Genomic DNA, 16,970 nt, shown 5'->3' on the forward strand with positions numbered 1-16,970 from the left:
TGTGACTCTTTCCCACTGTGTTCTGCAGTCAGGCTGACTAATTGGTGGTGCTATTTGTTCATTGAGTAATTGGACTTCCTCAGAAGGCCCTCCACGTGGGTAAGGCCCCTGCCGGCCATGGTAGGATTAAGGCTGTTAGGGGTGAGGCTTGGAGCATCTAAGAGAATGGTGGCCCGGTCTTGGCTGACGAGCAGCTGTATGTATATGTATGTGTGTACATGCAGAAGGGTATTTGCAATAAGACAGTGTAAAAACTAATTTATGGTCAGACAGATGTGCACTGGCGTTTTATCTGACTGAAGGTCAGTCACCTGCCTCCCCCTCAGCCCACAAAGGAGTGGCAGGATGCAAGGACTGCATTGATGGATTAGAGGCCAGACTAGTTTCTTCCCATACTTGGTTCATGCCTGTGCTGGTGCCGCTGCCCAGTGTGCCCACCTCCTGATACCATTCTCTCCCTAACTGAGCCTCAGCCTCTCCCCTCCTCTGCTGACTGCCCCTGGGAAGAGAGGTCCTGGTGAGCCACTTGCCAGGTCTGTCCGAGCCCTTGCCACAGTGCAGTCTAGTTGAAAGCCCACCCAGGGAGGCGCTGGCTGCCTCTTCTACCGGCTGTTCAGCGTTCCTCCTTGGGCTGTAGGATTTAGCACCAACAGATTCGAGCCCACACTCACAACACTTAAATATTTACCAACACTGTAGTTTGGCGGGTGACAGTAAATCTTCAGGAATGCTTCAAATTGTCCCTCTCTGAAGAGGCATCACTGCAGGGAGGGAAAGAGAGGAACTTTTTCTGCTGGATGGACTTTCTCCAGCAGGCAAAACCTATACATCCTTGCTTCCTTTGGGAGACTCCACATGCATCTGTTTTTGGCTTCCATAGTAGCATGTTTTTGAGGGCAAGGATCACGTCTTTCGTGTTTGTGGATCTCCCGTAGCCCCTAGCAGAATGCCTCAAATGGAATGAGCACGGTTGAATCTCACCGAGAGGAGCTGCTTTTGGTGATTGCACAAGGACCTTTGGCCCTGTCGGCAGGTTCTTTTTGCAAATAGCACAGGTTGTAATACTGACTCTTACTGCTTATTTTTTTTGTTTGGAAGTTGCCTGTGGCCCAGCACTCCCTGTAACAGACGTTTACACGAATTTGTGTCTCCCGGGAAAAGAAGTTTCTGAGCAATTGGCCGGTTTTGTTTTTTCTCTCTCCTGGACCAACTCAAGAATCCCGTGACTGTGAGGTTTCCTCTCTGGTGTTACTGCTGGGAAGCCCAGAGAGACCCCTTGCGTGCTTCCCTTGCTCCAGGGGTGACTTCTGAACATTTCTGCTGGTTTCCTTCCTGTGGCCCTCAGAACCTGCCTGGCCATGGCTCGTTGTGGGTACTGGGGAAGCGCAGTTTGACAGGTCGGGGTCTCATGCATTGGTGTCAGTGCGTGCCTGCTGGGGAGGACCTGGGGATCACGACTCAGCACCTCTCCAGATCCCAGCTCGGCCCTGTGCTCTCTCCTGCAGTGCTCTCCGTGGCCCGACGTGGCCTACCAGGTGAACAGCGCCCCGTCCCCAAGCTACAATGGCTCTCCAAACAGCTTTGGCCTCGGCGAAGGGTACGTCCCACCTTTCTTTCTTTGGGTTCCCTGGAACGAAGACGGATGTGCTTTCCTTTCTTAGTCTTCCTTTCTGGGTCTCCTCTCCTTTCTGTTTGGGTCTCAGAGTAGCTAACTCGTGTTGCAGTCACAACTGTCTTTAGCATTTACACAACTTTTAGTGCTCAGAAACACCCCTGTAAACGCTGTCGGGTGGGGCAGCGGCCCAGAACTTAACCGGGTGAAACCAGGACTGGTTTGAGGGTGCATGAGGTCAGCCACCCGAGACAGCCTCTGGTGCCCTCTGGGGCAGAATGGCCCTCCTGACAGTGGAGCCTTAGGGAGCAGCTGTCTGGGGGGCCCTTCCTGGCTCTTTGTCCAGCGTGATCACCGAGTGTGGGGGTGAGGGGATCTGGCTAGGGTCCTCTCTGCCTTGGGTTGCAGGCCTTACAACATAGAAGCTGGCTTCATTGCTGTCCCACACAGCTCTGCAGACACACAGGCCACATGGACCCTGAGGACGCTGTGACGGGACAGTGCTGGAGCTGCAGGCAGTTTCCTAACTGTTGGGGGCTGCGCGGCACGGGGCCATGGGTCACCGTGAGGGCTCTGCATGGCCTGTGCTGGCAGCAGGGATGGAGGCGGGAGAGTGCCGGGTGGAGGCTGCCTGTTTCCTGCCTGCAGGTTCGTCAGAGCCCATGTGTGGCAGACAGAACTTTTCTAATAAGAAAGCGAGATTGTCTGTGAACCTGATTTTACCAAGGAGTCCCCGGGGAAGTGAGGGTAGACACAGAAACAGTGTTATGTTTAGATTCAGGCAGACCTAGTCTTCAATCTTTGCCTTTTGCGGGGTAACTCCCTTAACCTCCCTGAGCCTCGGTTTCTCTACTGCAAAAGGGGGGTAAGAATTCTACACAGGGTTGGGAGGAATGAGTGTACGATGCTCGCACCCCGTAGACACTTGGTGAGAAGTGGCGGCTGTCTTCACTGATGACTGGTCTGGGGATCAGCCCTGCAAGGGTCTCTTTTTCCCATTATGGAGAAATAGACATAACACAAAATTTACCGTTTTTAAGCGTGCAGTCTGGTGGCATTAAGTCCATTCACAGTGTTGTGCAGCCTTCACCGCCATCCACCTGGAGAGTGCTCAGGTCTGTGCCTCCTCCCCAGTCTAGCCCCCGAGGAAGCTTGTGCACCCCCTCTCGGGAGAACAGAACAGTGCTTTTCCTCATGGATGGATGTCAAGCCGTGGGTGCTTGTTCACTGCAAAATAACTCCCCGTGGGATTCCTCTACCCTCTCCTCTCACCACCCGGCAGAGGGTTCAGTGGAGGACCCTTGGGTTTGGCCGCAGCCTTCCAGGTGCTGAGGCGCTGGGTGCCCTTGCTCAGCCTGTCCTTCCCTGGGGCTGGGACTTGAATCTCCAAGTTCGAGACCAGCAGAGGTCAGCCAACAGGGGCCTGGGATGTGCTGCTGATGACTCGGGTAGGGGAGTATTGTTGACTAGGGCAGTGTAGCCTATCAGAACTTCCTGTCTACACTGAAAAAGGCTCAGTTGGGGATTTTGAGGGATTGAACGTTGGCTCCTGCTGTGTTTCTGTGACTCAGGAAATTCTTGAGGACTCATTCCACTTAGAACAAATCCTGCACCTAACGGCAAGTGAAAGTGCCAGGCTGGGTGCCGGGACGTTGGCCATGGCCCTGGGAGCCTCCTCCGTCCTCATCACTGGTTCCTTTTCCTTTGCAGCAACACCTCTCCGACCCACCCGGTGGAGGCCCTGCCCGTGGGCAGTGACGTAAGTGTCTGAGCAGGGCTTTCCGGCTGGCGGTCCCTCGTGGGCCCTGAGCCGCCATCTCAAGCCTCTCCCCTCTGCCCACAGCACCTGCTCCCATCAGCCTCGATCCAGGATGCCCAGCAGTGGCTGCACCGCAACAGGTTCTCGCAGTTCTGCCGGCTGTTTGCCAGCTTCTCGGGTGAGCATCTCTGAATTGTCTTTAAAGCCCGTGAGCATCTTGGAAACACGTAGCAAGGCTGGCCACCTTCCGGGACTTGCTCTCGACCCAGGCAGCGCTGTCGTTTCGGCTGGGAGACCCAGGGCAGTGTGGGTTCACTCGCTCACGTGCCCCAGCCCTGGGCCAGGTGCTAGACGTAGGAGATGCTGTCCCCAGAAGGTCCCAGGTGAGCGTGACTTCAGGGGGACCATCTGGGTGACTTGGTCAAGATCCCCTCTCCTGCGGGGGATGGTGGGCTCTGGTCTGCCCGGGAAGAGTCCCCTTAGCCCCGCAGGGTGATGTAAGGCCCTTTATGCTTTTCCTACCCAAATACTGCTCCTCACACTGGCTCCAGAGCCACAACCTGGGAGATCGAGGTAAAGCCATGGGTGAGACAGAAAGGGGGCTCTTCCTTCTTTAAAACGTTTCAGAGCCCTTCCTGATGGGCCCTCAGACAGAAGTCCCAAGCTTGGTATTGTGGAGTGCAAAGGTGAACTGAGCAGTGAGCCTTGCCAGCAAGTAGAGCTTATCCACAGTGACAGAGTAAAGGCCTGGCCACAGCTAGAGGAGCGGATTCCACAGACATCCGTGGCAGTGGAAGAGAAATGGTGCCTGCACACCCTCAGCTCGGCCTTGCTGAGAGCCTGTTGCGGGAGGGTCCCTGGGCGGGGAAACACAGTGACCCTGTCCTTGGGAGCTTGTAGCTGTAAGTCAGTACAGATGCATAGACCGCTCATTTCAGTGCGGTGCGACCTGTGTGATTGGGGTGGGGGTTCAGAAAGGACCCTGAGCTGGACTGGGTGGAGGAGGGGGAGGAATGCCGGCTGTGGTCTTAAGTAGGGCAGTCAGCCACCATGTGGGCACCTGCCTTGTGTGGTCACAGAGCAGGGGACCCAGGTAGAGTGGAGTGGCCCGGGGAGGAGGGGTCAGAAAGGTACCCAGGGACACGGACAGGATGGGGGCCCTGGAAGAACAGTGGAAGGACTTTGGCTTTTACTCCCAGTGGAAAGGAAGCCATTGTGTCTATAGAATTGTACCTAAAACCGTATCTTATTGTGGTGGGAAGACAGGGGTGGGAATCATGGCCTTGGGCAGGCTTTCAGCTGAGGCTGAGATACTCGTACTTGGAGAGTGTGTGGGACCAGGCTCTCGGGGACCCCCTTGGGCTTTGAGGAAGGGGCAGCCCTCACACTATGCTCGCTTCTGTCCCCATGAGATAGTCGCCTTCCCATGTTCCTTTAAATGTGGGCCCGTCCTCACATGCTGCTGGTGGGACCATACATGGATGTAACGGTCTGGGAAACTGCTGGCAGTATCTCCCAGAGCCAAACACACCCTACGGTCCCACAGCCCTCTCTGGGGCTGGACCTGGCAGACATGCACCTGTGCAATGAACAAAGACATGTATGAGAGCATTCAGAGAGCCTGTTCCTAACAGCCCAGACCAGAATCCCCCACAGCACCCATCCACACAAAGTGGGTATGCGAATTGTGGTGTGGACATACAATGATAATAGGTGATAACGGGCACGAACAGTCTGTGACTGCATTCCACACAAATGCACCGTGAAACATGACTTGGAGAGAGGGAAGCCAGACCAGGAGGAGTGCCGACCGTTCAGTCCCACGTACAGAAACTTCAGAGAACATGCACAACGTGTCTGCACTGTAGCAAGTCAGGATAGTGGTTCCCCTGGGTGGGAGTAGGGGTGGTGGCTGGCACAAGAGGCCTACAGGAGGCTGGTAATGTTCCACTGCTTGCTCTCAGTGCTGGGTCCCGGGGTGTATTCAGATTGTCAGCATCCAGCGAGCCGTATACTTCCATATACAGACAGATGCACACGTGGCCACAGTGCCGATGACATCTGTGCATACAGATTATATGTCAAAAAAAGAGAAAAGAGGCCAGATGCAGTGGCTCATGTCTGTAATCCCAGTACTTTGAGAGGCTGAGGTGGGTGGACTGCTTGAGCCCAGGAGTTCAAGACCAGCCAGGCTAGGCAATATAGTGACACCTCGTCTCTTTAAAAAAAAAAAAGAAAGCGGGGCAGGCGGTGGGGGCCCTTTGACTTCTGTTGTACTCACTGTTGTGAGCCCTGGCAGTTCCTGGGCTGTGATCTTCTGATGTCGTTGGGCATTTTGCCATTTTCTCTCTGTGACGTGGTGCATCTGGCTCTTCCCCACCCCCTACCCCCAGTGCTATGGGGTCTGCCGGTGCTTGGGGAACGAGCCTTTTCTCTGTGTCCCGTGTAACAGGCACCGCCATTTTTCTGCTTAGGTGCTGACTTGCTGAAGATGTCCCGAGATGATTTGGTCCAGATCTGTGGTCCCGCAGATGGAATCCGGCTCTTCAACGCCATCAAAGGCCGGTAGGTGTTGGTTTCTCTGTGAAGCCAGCCAGAGGCTCAGGTCCTGTGGCACGTGGTGGGAAGCTCCTACCTCAGCCTCTTGGATGGCGGGTGGTCTGGCCTGGGGGGACAGGGCTCCTGCAGTGTGGGGTCAAGTGTAGGAGGAAGTGTGGCAAGAGGGGCACAGGCCACAGCAGGGGAGTGAGACACTGCAGTGGGAGATGTGGCCGGCTGCCGCAGACCCTGCCTGGAGGTCCCTCCCTCTTCTTGGTTGGACGAGAGCCTTGGCCTCTGGATCTTGGCCTCTGAGCCCCTTGCCCATGTTCTCAGATGCTTGTGTGGTCCTGGGCTCGGAGCTGCTCCCTCCCTGAGGGGAGCTGTGGACTGGGGCCAGTCCGATGGTATCGTGCAGCCGTTTCAGGGCAGACTCCAGAGCAGCGCCATCCTGCACACCTTCCTGCCATGGCAGAGATGTTCTGCAGCTGTGCTGGCCATGTGTGGCTGTGGAGCACTTGGACCGAGGCTGATGTCATGGACAAAATTTGTGTTTAACTTTAGTGACTTTAAGTGTAAATAGCCACACATGGACAGCATGGTTTTAGAGTGAGAGCCTGGGTTCGAGTCCCAGATCTGCCTCTTAGGTGCTGTGCAGTGAAGGGAAAGCCGTTTGCCCTGCGAGCCTCAGTTTCCTCAACTGTGGAATGACAGCAGTGGTCCTAGCTCCCTCGCAAGTTGTGTGAGGATGAAATGAGTTACGCGTGTTCTGAGAACAATACCTGGTACACAGCAAGCCACAGACAGCGCTTGCTCTCATTGTTGCCTGAAAACGTCTTGTATGTTGAGCTTCGTGGTCTGGGGCAGAGCGCCCCTTGGCAGGCTGCGGGGCCTGGGAGGGTCATTCACCACCCCATGACAGGCACTCCGCGTCACCACCGCTGTCTTTCTTCCTCCCCCAGTTCTGCCCACTATTGTTTCCATCCTGGAATATTCTAAAACAACTGCACCTGGTCCACCACACCTAGTATTTATTTTCTCTTCTCCTGCCAGGAATGTGAGGCCAAAGATGACCATTTATGTCTGTCAGGAGCTGGAGCAGAATCGAGTGCCCCTGCAGCAGAAGCGGGAGGGCAGTGGAGACAGCAACCTGTGTGGTGAGTTGTGGGGAGCAGAGCTGGGACCCACACATCAGGTCCCACAGCCTGGCTTTCAAACCCGCAGTCCGGCCTCTGTTCATTTCCAGTGAATATGCAGGACAGTCCTGGGCTCCCACATGCCCACACGTGGAAAGGGCAGCCCAGTGCATGCTCCTTGCATGGTGCATGGTCTGACCTCGTGGTGGCCCCACAGTGTGGGTGCTGCCTCAGTGCACACCCCGAGGCTTGGGAAGGTGTTGGGATTGTCCCAGATCTTGCTTCCAGTGAGTGGCAGTCGGGATTGGAGCCAGGAATGCCCACCCTGGTGCTTTTTGTTTCCTCAAACTGCTCCCCATGCAGCTCCTGATGAGAGGAGGCTCTCTCCAGGACCTAAGAGGCGTGGCCGTCTGCCTTTCTGCTCCCATCGAGCACTCCCAGTGGCCATGGTGAAAGGCGTCAGCCTGGGATCCTGCTGCTACTTTTTGCTGGCAGCTTGGTTTGTTTTAGGAGCAAAATTATGGCTGGGTGTGGTGGTTCACACCTATAATTCCAGCACCTGGGGAGATGGGAGGATTGCTTGTGCCCAGGAGTTCAAGGCCAGCCTGAGCAACATACCAAGACCCAGTCTCTAAGTATTGAAAAAGTAGGCCGGGCGCAGCGGCTCACGCCTGTAATCCCAGCACTTCGGGAGACCGAGGCGGTCAGGAGTTCGAGACCAGCCTGGCCAACATGGTGAAACCCCGTCTCTACTGAAAAAACAATACAAAAATTAGCCATGCATGGTCGTGCCTGTAATCCCAGCTGAAGCAGGAGAACCACTTGAACCTGGGAGGCGCAGGTCGCAGTGAGCTGAGATCACGCCACTGCACTCCAGCCTGGGTGACAAAGTGAGACTCTGTCTCAGGGAAAAAAAAAAAAAAAAAAAGAAACGTGCATACCCCCACACCTGGCTAATTCGTATATGTTTTTGTAGAGATGGAGTCTCATTCTGTTGCCCAGGCTGGTCTTGAACTCTTGGGCTCCAGAGATCCGCCTGCCTTGGCCACCCAGAGTGCTGGGATTGTAGGCATGAGCCACCACGGCCACCTGTGTGTGCTTTTAAAATATTGGGCCTCTGATGAGGTTTATTGGTTTATTGAACCAAGGGTTTCTCAGGTGAGGGAAAGGCTTGGGACTCTTGAATTTAATCCAATTGCATTTGCTTTTGAGGAACTTGAGGTCCCTTGAAGTTGAGTAACCCACCTTGGGTTGCTGGTGGCATTTGCTCCTGCCTGGTTGGTGCGGGCTGTGTCTGTGTCAGTGTCACTGTTTTCTTCCCACTTGCTGACACCGTGGTGCCTTCCTGGTGCCCCCTTCTCTCCTTAGGGTTACTGTATTGAGGCTGAGTATGGTCTGTGTTGCAGGGAGGGAAAAGAAGTTCACTCATTGCCCTCCAGCTATCCAAGAACCCTTTAAACAGCCAAGGAGCTGAAAAGAGACAGAATTTGTTCCTTTCTTCTGACGTGGGTTCACATGTGGCTGATATCAGAATTGCCTGATACTCCCTTTAGCCCAGCTGGGTGTCACTGGGCCGGGGATGGGTCTAGGGATCTCTGCATTTCACATAAGCACCCCAAGAGAGACCGAGAGGACTCAAGAATGGCAGCTTGGCCAGGTGCGGTGTCTCATGCCTGTAATCCCAGCACTTTGGGAGGCTGAGGCGAGCGGATCACCTGAGGTCAGGAGTTTGAGACCAGCCTGGCCAACATGGTGAAACCCCATTTCTACTAAAAATACAAAAATTAGCCAGGTGTGGTGGTGCACACCTGTAATCCCAGCTACTTGGGAGGCTGAGGTAGGAGAATCACCTGAACCTAGGAGGTGGAGGTTGCAGTGAGCCGAGATCACACCACTGCACTCCAGCTTGGGTGATGGAGCAAGACTCCATTGCAAAACAAAACAAACAAAACAAAAAGAGTGGCAGTGTGGCCCTGCCCCGCCGCCCTGGGCGTGGCGTTTTGACAAAGGACTTACTGCTTTCTCAGGGCAGGTGGGAGGGCACAGGCAGGCTCATGCTGACGGAATGGCCACTTGGAAAGCAGCACTTGTTCTTCCTTTCCCCAGTGTACCACGCCATCTTCCTGGAAGAGCTGACCACCTTGGAGCTGATTGAGAAGATCGCCAACCTGTACAGCATCTCCCCCCAGCACATCCACCGAGTCTACCGGCAGGGCCCCACGGGCATCCATGTGGTGGTGAGCAATGAGGTGAGGGCTGCTGCCCGGCCCGCCCCAGTAACGGGCTCTGGGCCACGGGAGGAGCGTCAGAACCCCTGCCCCGGAGACACACTTGGGTTTGGGAGTGACAGACAGGTTCATCTGCATGCCACCTGCAGCTGGGGCTGTCCAGGGCTGCAGTGGAGAGTACGGAGGCCCCTTCTGGGTCTGAATGGCTGCCATGTGGAGTAGGCACTCCTTACCCCTCCTGGGCTGGGTGCCCTGTGGGAGCCAGGAGGACAGACTCCACTCTGGCCCAAGGTGCTTACAGTCAGGGCTCTGGAGGTCACGAGAGGGGCGTTCCCCCAGGGTGGGCGACAGGCCCCAGGGAGAGGTGAAATGGACTCGGGGGCCGGTGATGGCAAGGCTGTGGCTTGTGGGAGAGGAGAGCAGAGGCCTCTGCCAAGTGGTGAAGGTGCCACAGCCTTCCCGGGTGGCACAGGGCAGTGCAGAGCACACGCAGCTACTGGCAGAGGGCTCAGGTACTGTGGTCTGCAGGGATCTGATCCCACTCATGGCTAAGAAGGGAGTGTTGAATATGCTTGCTGACAGGGTTAGGCATTCTTTGCATGTTGTAGAACAGAGGCTTTTAAGTTTGTTCTATCCTGTACCCCTTCCACCTAATAACAGGAGCGTATGCTTATTTTAAGTGTATGCATAGTGACTCATTTAATCCTGCCTGCCTCTATATGATGTGGGTGCTATTATTATCCCATTTCACAGATGGGGGACTGAGGCACAGAGGCTGAGTAATTGCCCCAGGTTGCACAGCGGGTAAGGGGTGGAGCTATGGTGGGAACCCAGGGACTGGAGCTGCAGGGCCAAGCTCTGAGCCTGCAAGGTACCTAGCCCCTGCTGAAGTGAAACCTTTATTTATTTATTTTAAAATGTTTGTATTAGGGCTGGGCACGGTGGCTCCCACCTATATACAATCCCAGCACTTCGGGAGGCCGAGGCGGGTGGATCACGAGGTCATGAGATCGAGACCATCCTGGCTAACATGGTGAAACCCCGTCTCTACTAAAAACACAAAAAAATAGCCGGGTGTGGTGGCGTGTGCCTGTAGTCCCAGCTACTCGGGAGGCTGAGGCAGGAGAATGGCATGAACCCAGGAGGTGGAGCTTGTAGTGAGCTGAGATCGCGCCACTGCACTGCAGCCTGGAGACAGAGTGAGACTCTGTCTCAAAAAAAAAAAAAAAAATTGTTCTGAAAAAAAATTGAGACAGGATCTTGCTGCATTCCCCAGGCTGGTCTTGAACTCTTGGGCTCAAGCCATCTTCCTGCCTCAGCCTCCCAAAGTGCTGAGATTACAGGTGTGAGCCACCCCACCCAGCCTTTTGTTGTTGTTGTTTTTGAGACAAGGTCTTGCTCTATCACTCAGGCTGGTGTGATCTGAGCTTACTGCAACCTCCACCTCCCCAGGCTCAGGCCATCCTCCCGCCTCAGGCTCCTGAGCAGCTGGGACTACAGGCACTCACCACCACGCTGGCCTAATTTTTTGTAGAGACAGGGTTTTGCCATGTTTCCCAGACTGGTCTCAAACTCCTAGGCTCAAGTGGTCCACCCACCTTGGCCTCCCAAAGTGCTGGTATTACAGGTGTGAGCCACCGCACCAGCTGAAGTGAAGCCTTTAAACATAGACCTGTGGCTGAGCACGGTGGCTCATGCCTGTAATCCCAGCACTTTGGGAGGCCGAGGTGGGCGGATCACCTGAGGTCGGGAGTTCAAGACCAGCCTGACCAACATGGAGAAACCCCGTCTGTACTACAAATACAAAATTAACTGGGCATGGTGGTGCACGCCTGTAATCCCGGCTACTCAGGAGGCTGAGGCTGGAGATCGCTTGAATCTGGGAGGTGGAGGTTGCGGTGAGCTGAGATCATGCCATTGCACTCCAGCCTGAGCAACAAGAGCAAAACTCGGTCTCAAAAACAAAACAAACAAAAAATGTAGGACTGTCCTGGTGGGAGTGAGATGAGGTCATATGCCCGCAGTTCAGCCCCCAGCAGACCCGGAGCACTTCTGGGAACTCTGACGGCGTCTGTATAGCGGGTTACAGAGCCCCGCCTGACCCTGTACCAGCACAGGAGTGGTAGGACACAAGGCCAGCATTTGTGGATTAAGACTCCGATTTGTTTCTTCCCATCCCTGGTCCTTGCCTTTGCTGGTGATGCTGCCAAGAGTGTTCCTGACCTGGTGACACTGAGTATAGAAACAGTGGCTGGGAAAAGTAGAGAAATTACAGGCTTTGGAATTGGACTGATATCCCCACCCGAAGCTACCTCCTAGTTGCTGAATGACTTTGGGGAAATTTACTGAACCTGTCTGTGCCACAGTTTCCACATCTGCAAAACAGGGATACATATACCTGTCAAACAGGCTGTAGTACAGATAAGGTGGGAGAACAGTGGCAGGTGCCAGGAGACACTAAACAAGTGGTGGGTGGTGTCATTGACCGTGATTCTGCGGGGCACTTGTTATTTGGGGGAGTGAGTGGTGGAGAGATCTTTTGAGATTTGGGGATGTATAAAAATGTCAGGCTTTTCAGGGTTTGTATATTTCACAGATTGACATTACTAGTAACAATCCTCTTGCCACTTGTCATTACAACTGCCAGAGCCCTTGAATGTTCATGAGCACTTCATCTCAGTCCTGGAGGCCAGCAAGGTAGACTTCCCTGTCTTTTACATTGAAAAGTAATTTGTAGGCCGGGCGCGGTGGCTCAAGCCTGTAATCCCAGCACTTTGGGAGGCCGAGACGGGCGGATCACGAGGTCAGGAGATCGAGACCATCCTGGCTAAAACGGTGAAACCCCGTCTCTACTAAAAAAAATACAAAAAACTAGCCGGGCGAGGTGGCGGGTGCCTGTAGTCCCAGCTACTCGGGAGGCTGAGGCAGGAGAATGGCGTAAACCCGGGAGGCGGAGCTTGCAGTGAACTGAGATCCGGCCACTGCACTCCAGCCTGGGTGACAGAGCGAGACTCCGTCTCAAAAAAAAAAAAGAAAAGTAATTTGTAATTAGTATAAGAAGTTAAGCAACATAGAACAGGAGAAGGCACATGTGAAAAACCCTTACCTGCCCCATTCTTTTCTCCTGGAAGCGCTTCCATTAGGTTTGATGGGATTCTGAAAGGCAGTTTTTTTGTGCTCTAGTCTCTGTGTGTGCCCTAGTGTACGTAGGTGTGGGTTTTAAAAACACGCAGGCCAGGCACGGTGGCTCACATCTGTAATCCCAGCACTTTGGGAGGCTGAGGCAGGTGGATCACCTGAGGTCAGGAGTTCGAGACCCACCTGGCCAACATGAGGAAACCCTGTCTCTACTGAAAACACAAAAATTAGCTAGGTGTGGTGGCGCGTGCCTGTAATCCCAGCTACTCGGGAGGCTGAGCCAGGAGAATCACTTGAACCCTGGAGGCAGAGGTTTCAGTGAGCTGAGATTGTGCCACTGCGCTCTAGCCTGGGCAACAGAGCGAGACTCCATCTCAAAAAAATAAAAAATAAATTAAAACATGAAGCAAACATGCAGCCGTACATTTATTTGCAACTTGCTATTTTTGTCACCAGTTCAGCAGTTAAGAATTACTTGTATATTATTACATTCTTACATTCAAATCTAATCCAGCTTTTTTTTTTTTTTTTTTTTTTTTGAGACACGGTTTCACTCTGTAACCCAGGCTACAGTGCAGTGGCCCAGTCACAGCTAAACTTATTGAAGCCGCGACTTCCTGGGCTCAGGTGATCCTCCTACCTCAGCCTTCTGAGTAGCTGGGACCACAGGCATGTGCCACCATGCCTGGCTAATTTTTTTATTTTTTGTAGAGACAACATTTCGCCGTGTTGCCCCGGCTGGTCTTGAACTCCTGGGCTCAAGCAATTCACCTGCCTTGGCCTCCCAAGGTGCTGGGATTACAGGCGTGAGCCACTGTGCTTGGCCTAGCTATTTTTTTTCTTGAACTCCTATTTTACAGAGGAGGTAGATGAAGCCTGAGGTTCCTAACCTGAAAGCTGACTTTAGAATAGCCAGGAAGGTGGACATGCTGTGAGCAGTGGACAGCTGTAGTGTCACCAAAGGCTTGTCACTTTGCATTTCAAAATGAATTTCCTTTTGTGAAGACAAAAACCAAAAATGTGGGAAACCCTTGCAATTTCACGGGTCCTGAAGGCCGTTCCTTCCTCAGCTTGTCCTGTGTGCTCAAGAGTAGGCAGTGAAGCAAGTGAAGCAGAGAGCAGAACCGAAATGCCACCTCGCCTAAGTAGGCGATTCTCATTCCCGAAAGTCTCCTTGCCTCTTAACCCCGAATCTATTGGAAACCTTTGGTTCTTAATTGCCCGGAGTGCTGGAGGCAGCCTGGCCAGCCGCGGAGCCGGCCCCTGGGGTGCAAGGGCACTTCATTAAACAAGAGAGTTACTGATTAAGCCCATGTGGGCTCTGCGTAGGGCTTTGCATGCCCAAGTGGCTGGGCTGCCAAGAGTCCTAGATGGAGCAGGCCAGCAGAATAGAGTAAATGTACTTCACGCATCATTAGGCCCCATGGGAGGGGCAGGGGTCGACAGGTGGATGGATTTGCAAGATTCGAGGCAGTAATCCAGAGCAGGCCATAAAATGTGGATGGCATTTTTTCAGTTTGAAAAAGGGTTCTGCCATTGTGTTAGCTAGTGTGTGTGTGTGTGTGTGTGTGTGTGTGTGTGTGTGTGTGTGTATTGTGTGTATGTTTATATATTTTATTTTTGTTTTTTTGGGACAGTCTCGCTCTGTCACCCAGGCTGAAGTGCAGTGATGTGATCTTAGCTCACGGCAACCTCCGCCTCCTGCGTTCCAGCGATTCTCCTGCCTTAGCCTCCAGAGTAGCTGGGATTACAGGCACCTGCCACCATGCCCGGCTAATTTTGTATTTTTAGTAGAGATGGGGTTTCACCATGTTGGCCAGGTTGGTCTGGAACTCCTGACCTCAGGTGATCCACCCACCTCAGCCTCCCAAACTCCTGGGATTACAGGCGTGAGCTACCACGCCCGGCCTGTTTATATATTTTAAAAATATTCTTTAAATGTAAATTGTGAAATGCAGTATAAATATGGAAAGAATTTATAAAACTTACTTGTACAGTTAAAGAACCATTGAAGTACCCGTGTACCTGCACTCAGGTTACCAGAATGTTGTGTTAGAAGTCCCTTTGTGGACTGATTTCGTAACAGCCAACTGGCTGGTATGAATTTTCTATTAAGCATTCCCTTGTTCCTCCTCAATATATTGTTTAATTTTGCTATTTAAAAACTTTCTGTGAGTGAAATCATAGTGTATTCTTCTGTGACTTCTTTCATTTCACATTTTGTTTGGAAGGTCAGGCATGTTGTAGTACACAGCTGGAGCTCACTGGCACCGCTGAGGAGCGCGATTCCATCACAGCTGGTTCATGCTTCTGCTGTTGATTGACAGGGCTGGTAGGAGTTTGGTGTTACTGCAGACGGTGCTGCGCTCACCAGCCTCATGCCCGTCTTTGTGATGTAGGAGTTTGTCCAGGGCTCATGACTTGGAGGAGAATGTAGGAAAACTTCCTTGTTGGAAATGCATGATCATTCTTACTGGGTCCCATGAACAGTGTTAGAAAGATTTACATCCCCGTCAGTAGTGAACACCAGTTCCTGTCTGCATTCTGGTTATATTTTAATCACTAAATCAGCACCGTTTTACAGATAGGGCTGTGGAGACAGGACGTTAAAAAGCTTGGCTTGTGCAAGGTCACTGGGTAGTTCGTCAAAATTACAACTCCAGAGAGGAGGCTCCTGAGCAGAGCCGTTAGTTTCCTGCCACATTTGTAGACACAGGTAGTGGAACCCTCCTTTATATTTTGTCTTTGGAGGATGCTGATGTGTAGATCCTACTAAGTACCAAGGTTTCTATTTTTAAAAACATTGTATTTAGTTGTTTTTATCTGTTGCTGTCAGTCACATACACATTCCTATAAAGTGTCCGTTACAGAGACTGGAAGAGTCAGTAACTAGGAAAAAGCAAAAACGGTGCAAACAAACACAAATCAAGTGGTCCAGTATTAAATGCTAACATCTTGATTCCCGTTTGGGCCTCTTTCCATCCTTCATATTCATACTAGATGGTTGGGGTTATGTTCAGCTTTCTGTTACTTAAATTGCAATCATGTCACACTTTGATTCTGTGTCCTCATTTTTCAGTGAATGTTGTAGCAGAACCGTGTTCCTACTGTGTTCGTAGGCACCGGGGCAGTGGCGTTTACCGTGTTCCTGCGTGTGTAGGCACCGAGGCAGTGGCGTTTACCATGTTCCTGCGTGTGTAGGCACCGTGGCAGTGGCGTTTACCGTGTTCCTGCGTGTGTAGGCACCGAGGCAGTGGCGTTTACCGTGTTCCTGCGTGTGTAGGCACCGGGGCAGTGGCGTTTACCGTGTTCCTGCGTGTGTAGGCACCGGGGCAGTGGCGTTTACCGTGTTCCTGCGTGTGTAGGCACCGTGGCACTGGTGTTTACCATGTTCCTGCGTGTGTAGGCACCGTGGCACTGGTGTTTACCGTGTTCCTGTGTGTGTAGGCACCGTGGCACTGGTGTTTACCATGTTCCTGCGTGTGTAGGCACTGTGGCACTGGTGTTTACCGTGTTCCTGTGTGTGTAGGCACCGTGGCAGTGGTGTTTCTGCAGCTGTGCGTGGCTGGGCTCTGCCCCCGAGGCTTTCCAAACTTCAACTCATGGTTGAAGGAACATGTTCTCTCTTTTGTCTTTCAGATGGTGCAGAATTTCCAAGATGAATCCTGTTTTGTCCTCAGCACAATTAAAGGTAAAGCCTCCCCCTCCCCCTGTTTCTTCCCCCTTTCTTGTTTAATTGAAGCGAGTGAGCTGCATCCCTGGGGTAGTCGTGGGGGCAGGTGGAGGGTGGGGCCTTCCTGCAGGATGGGCCCTTCCAGAGAGTGCTGACCTGGGAAAAGCCTTTGAGAAAAAGCAAGCACAAACTCCCTGTGAAAGCTAGCCCTAGAAATGGCAGAACAAGTGAGAGTGGCCCCCAGGGTCACTTCTGAAAGGGAAATCCCAGGCCAGGCAACTTGTTCTCTATGAATTCAGTGTTGAGTAGAAGCAAGATGCGTTGTGGGTTTCCTGGAGTCCTCTAGGAAGATCAAGCCCAGAATACAGCCACTGAGTCTGCAGGCAGGGTGGGTCGGGATGGGGGGCGAGGGGGACCCACCCGGCAGTGTGCCTGTGCTCTGCCGAGAAAGAGCTTGTGGACTGGGAACATGTATTTATTCATTAAAGGTAGAGAAAGACCTGCTGTGGCCTTCCTAAGGGCTGGTTAGGGTATGTCAGAACAAAAGCCCTCTGACCACTCATAGACCCTGGACCATGAGAAGGCCACTTCTCACCTTGTCCTGTGGATCTAGCCACTGAGTGTCTTTAGGGTTCTGGGGGCCATAATATCCCTGAGAACCACAGTTGTCCAAATCCTCCTTGGAACATAGGTTTTCATCCTTGGGCGTAGGACTATGGTAGAAAGACCTATTGTCAAAAAGACACTAAACGAGGCAGATGTCGGGGCTTGTGAGATCCCTGCTTCTGCCAGCACACTTTGCTATATGCAGCCCTATTTTGGTGGTCTTTGCTAATACCCTAACAGCATGCCTTTTGGGACTCCCCAGTGCTGTGGCACTGCACCT

General features: G+C 52.8%; 1 protein-coding gene across 1 annotated transcript in view; it reads left to right on the forward strand.

The window, feature by feature from the left end:
• The window catches only part of LOC105492464 (transcription factor CP2 like 1), a 70,598-nt gene that overhangs the window by 45,797 nt on the left and 7,831 nt on the right, over positions 1-16,970 (forward strand). Inside the window, exons 8-14 of the mRNA XM_011759627.2 lie at positions 1,506-1,597; positions 3,323-3,371; positions 3,456-3,549; positions 5,846-5,936; positions 6,963-7,066; positions 9,152-9,294; positions 16,051-16,102. Of these exons, the coding sequence (XP_011757929.1) occupies positions 1,506-1,597; positions 3,323-3,371; positions 3,456-3,549; positions 5,846-5,936; positions 6,963-7,066; positions 9,152-9,294; positions 16,051-16,102 (625 nt within the window). The remainder of the gene's footprint in view (positions 1-1,505; positions 1,598-3,322; positions 3,372-3,455; positions 3,550-5,845; positions 5,937-6,962; positions 7,067-9,151; positions 9,295-16,050; positions 16,103-16,970) is intronic.

The sequence above is a fragment of the Macaca nemestrina genome, chromosome 11 (genome assembly GCF_043159975.1).
Source record: "Macaca nemestrina isolate mMacNem1 chromosome 11, mMacNem.hap1, whole genome shotgun sequence".
In the NCBI taxonomy this organism is placed as follows: Eukaryota; Metazoa; Chordata; class Mammalia; order Primates; family Cercopithecidae; genus Macaca; species Macaca nemestrina.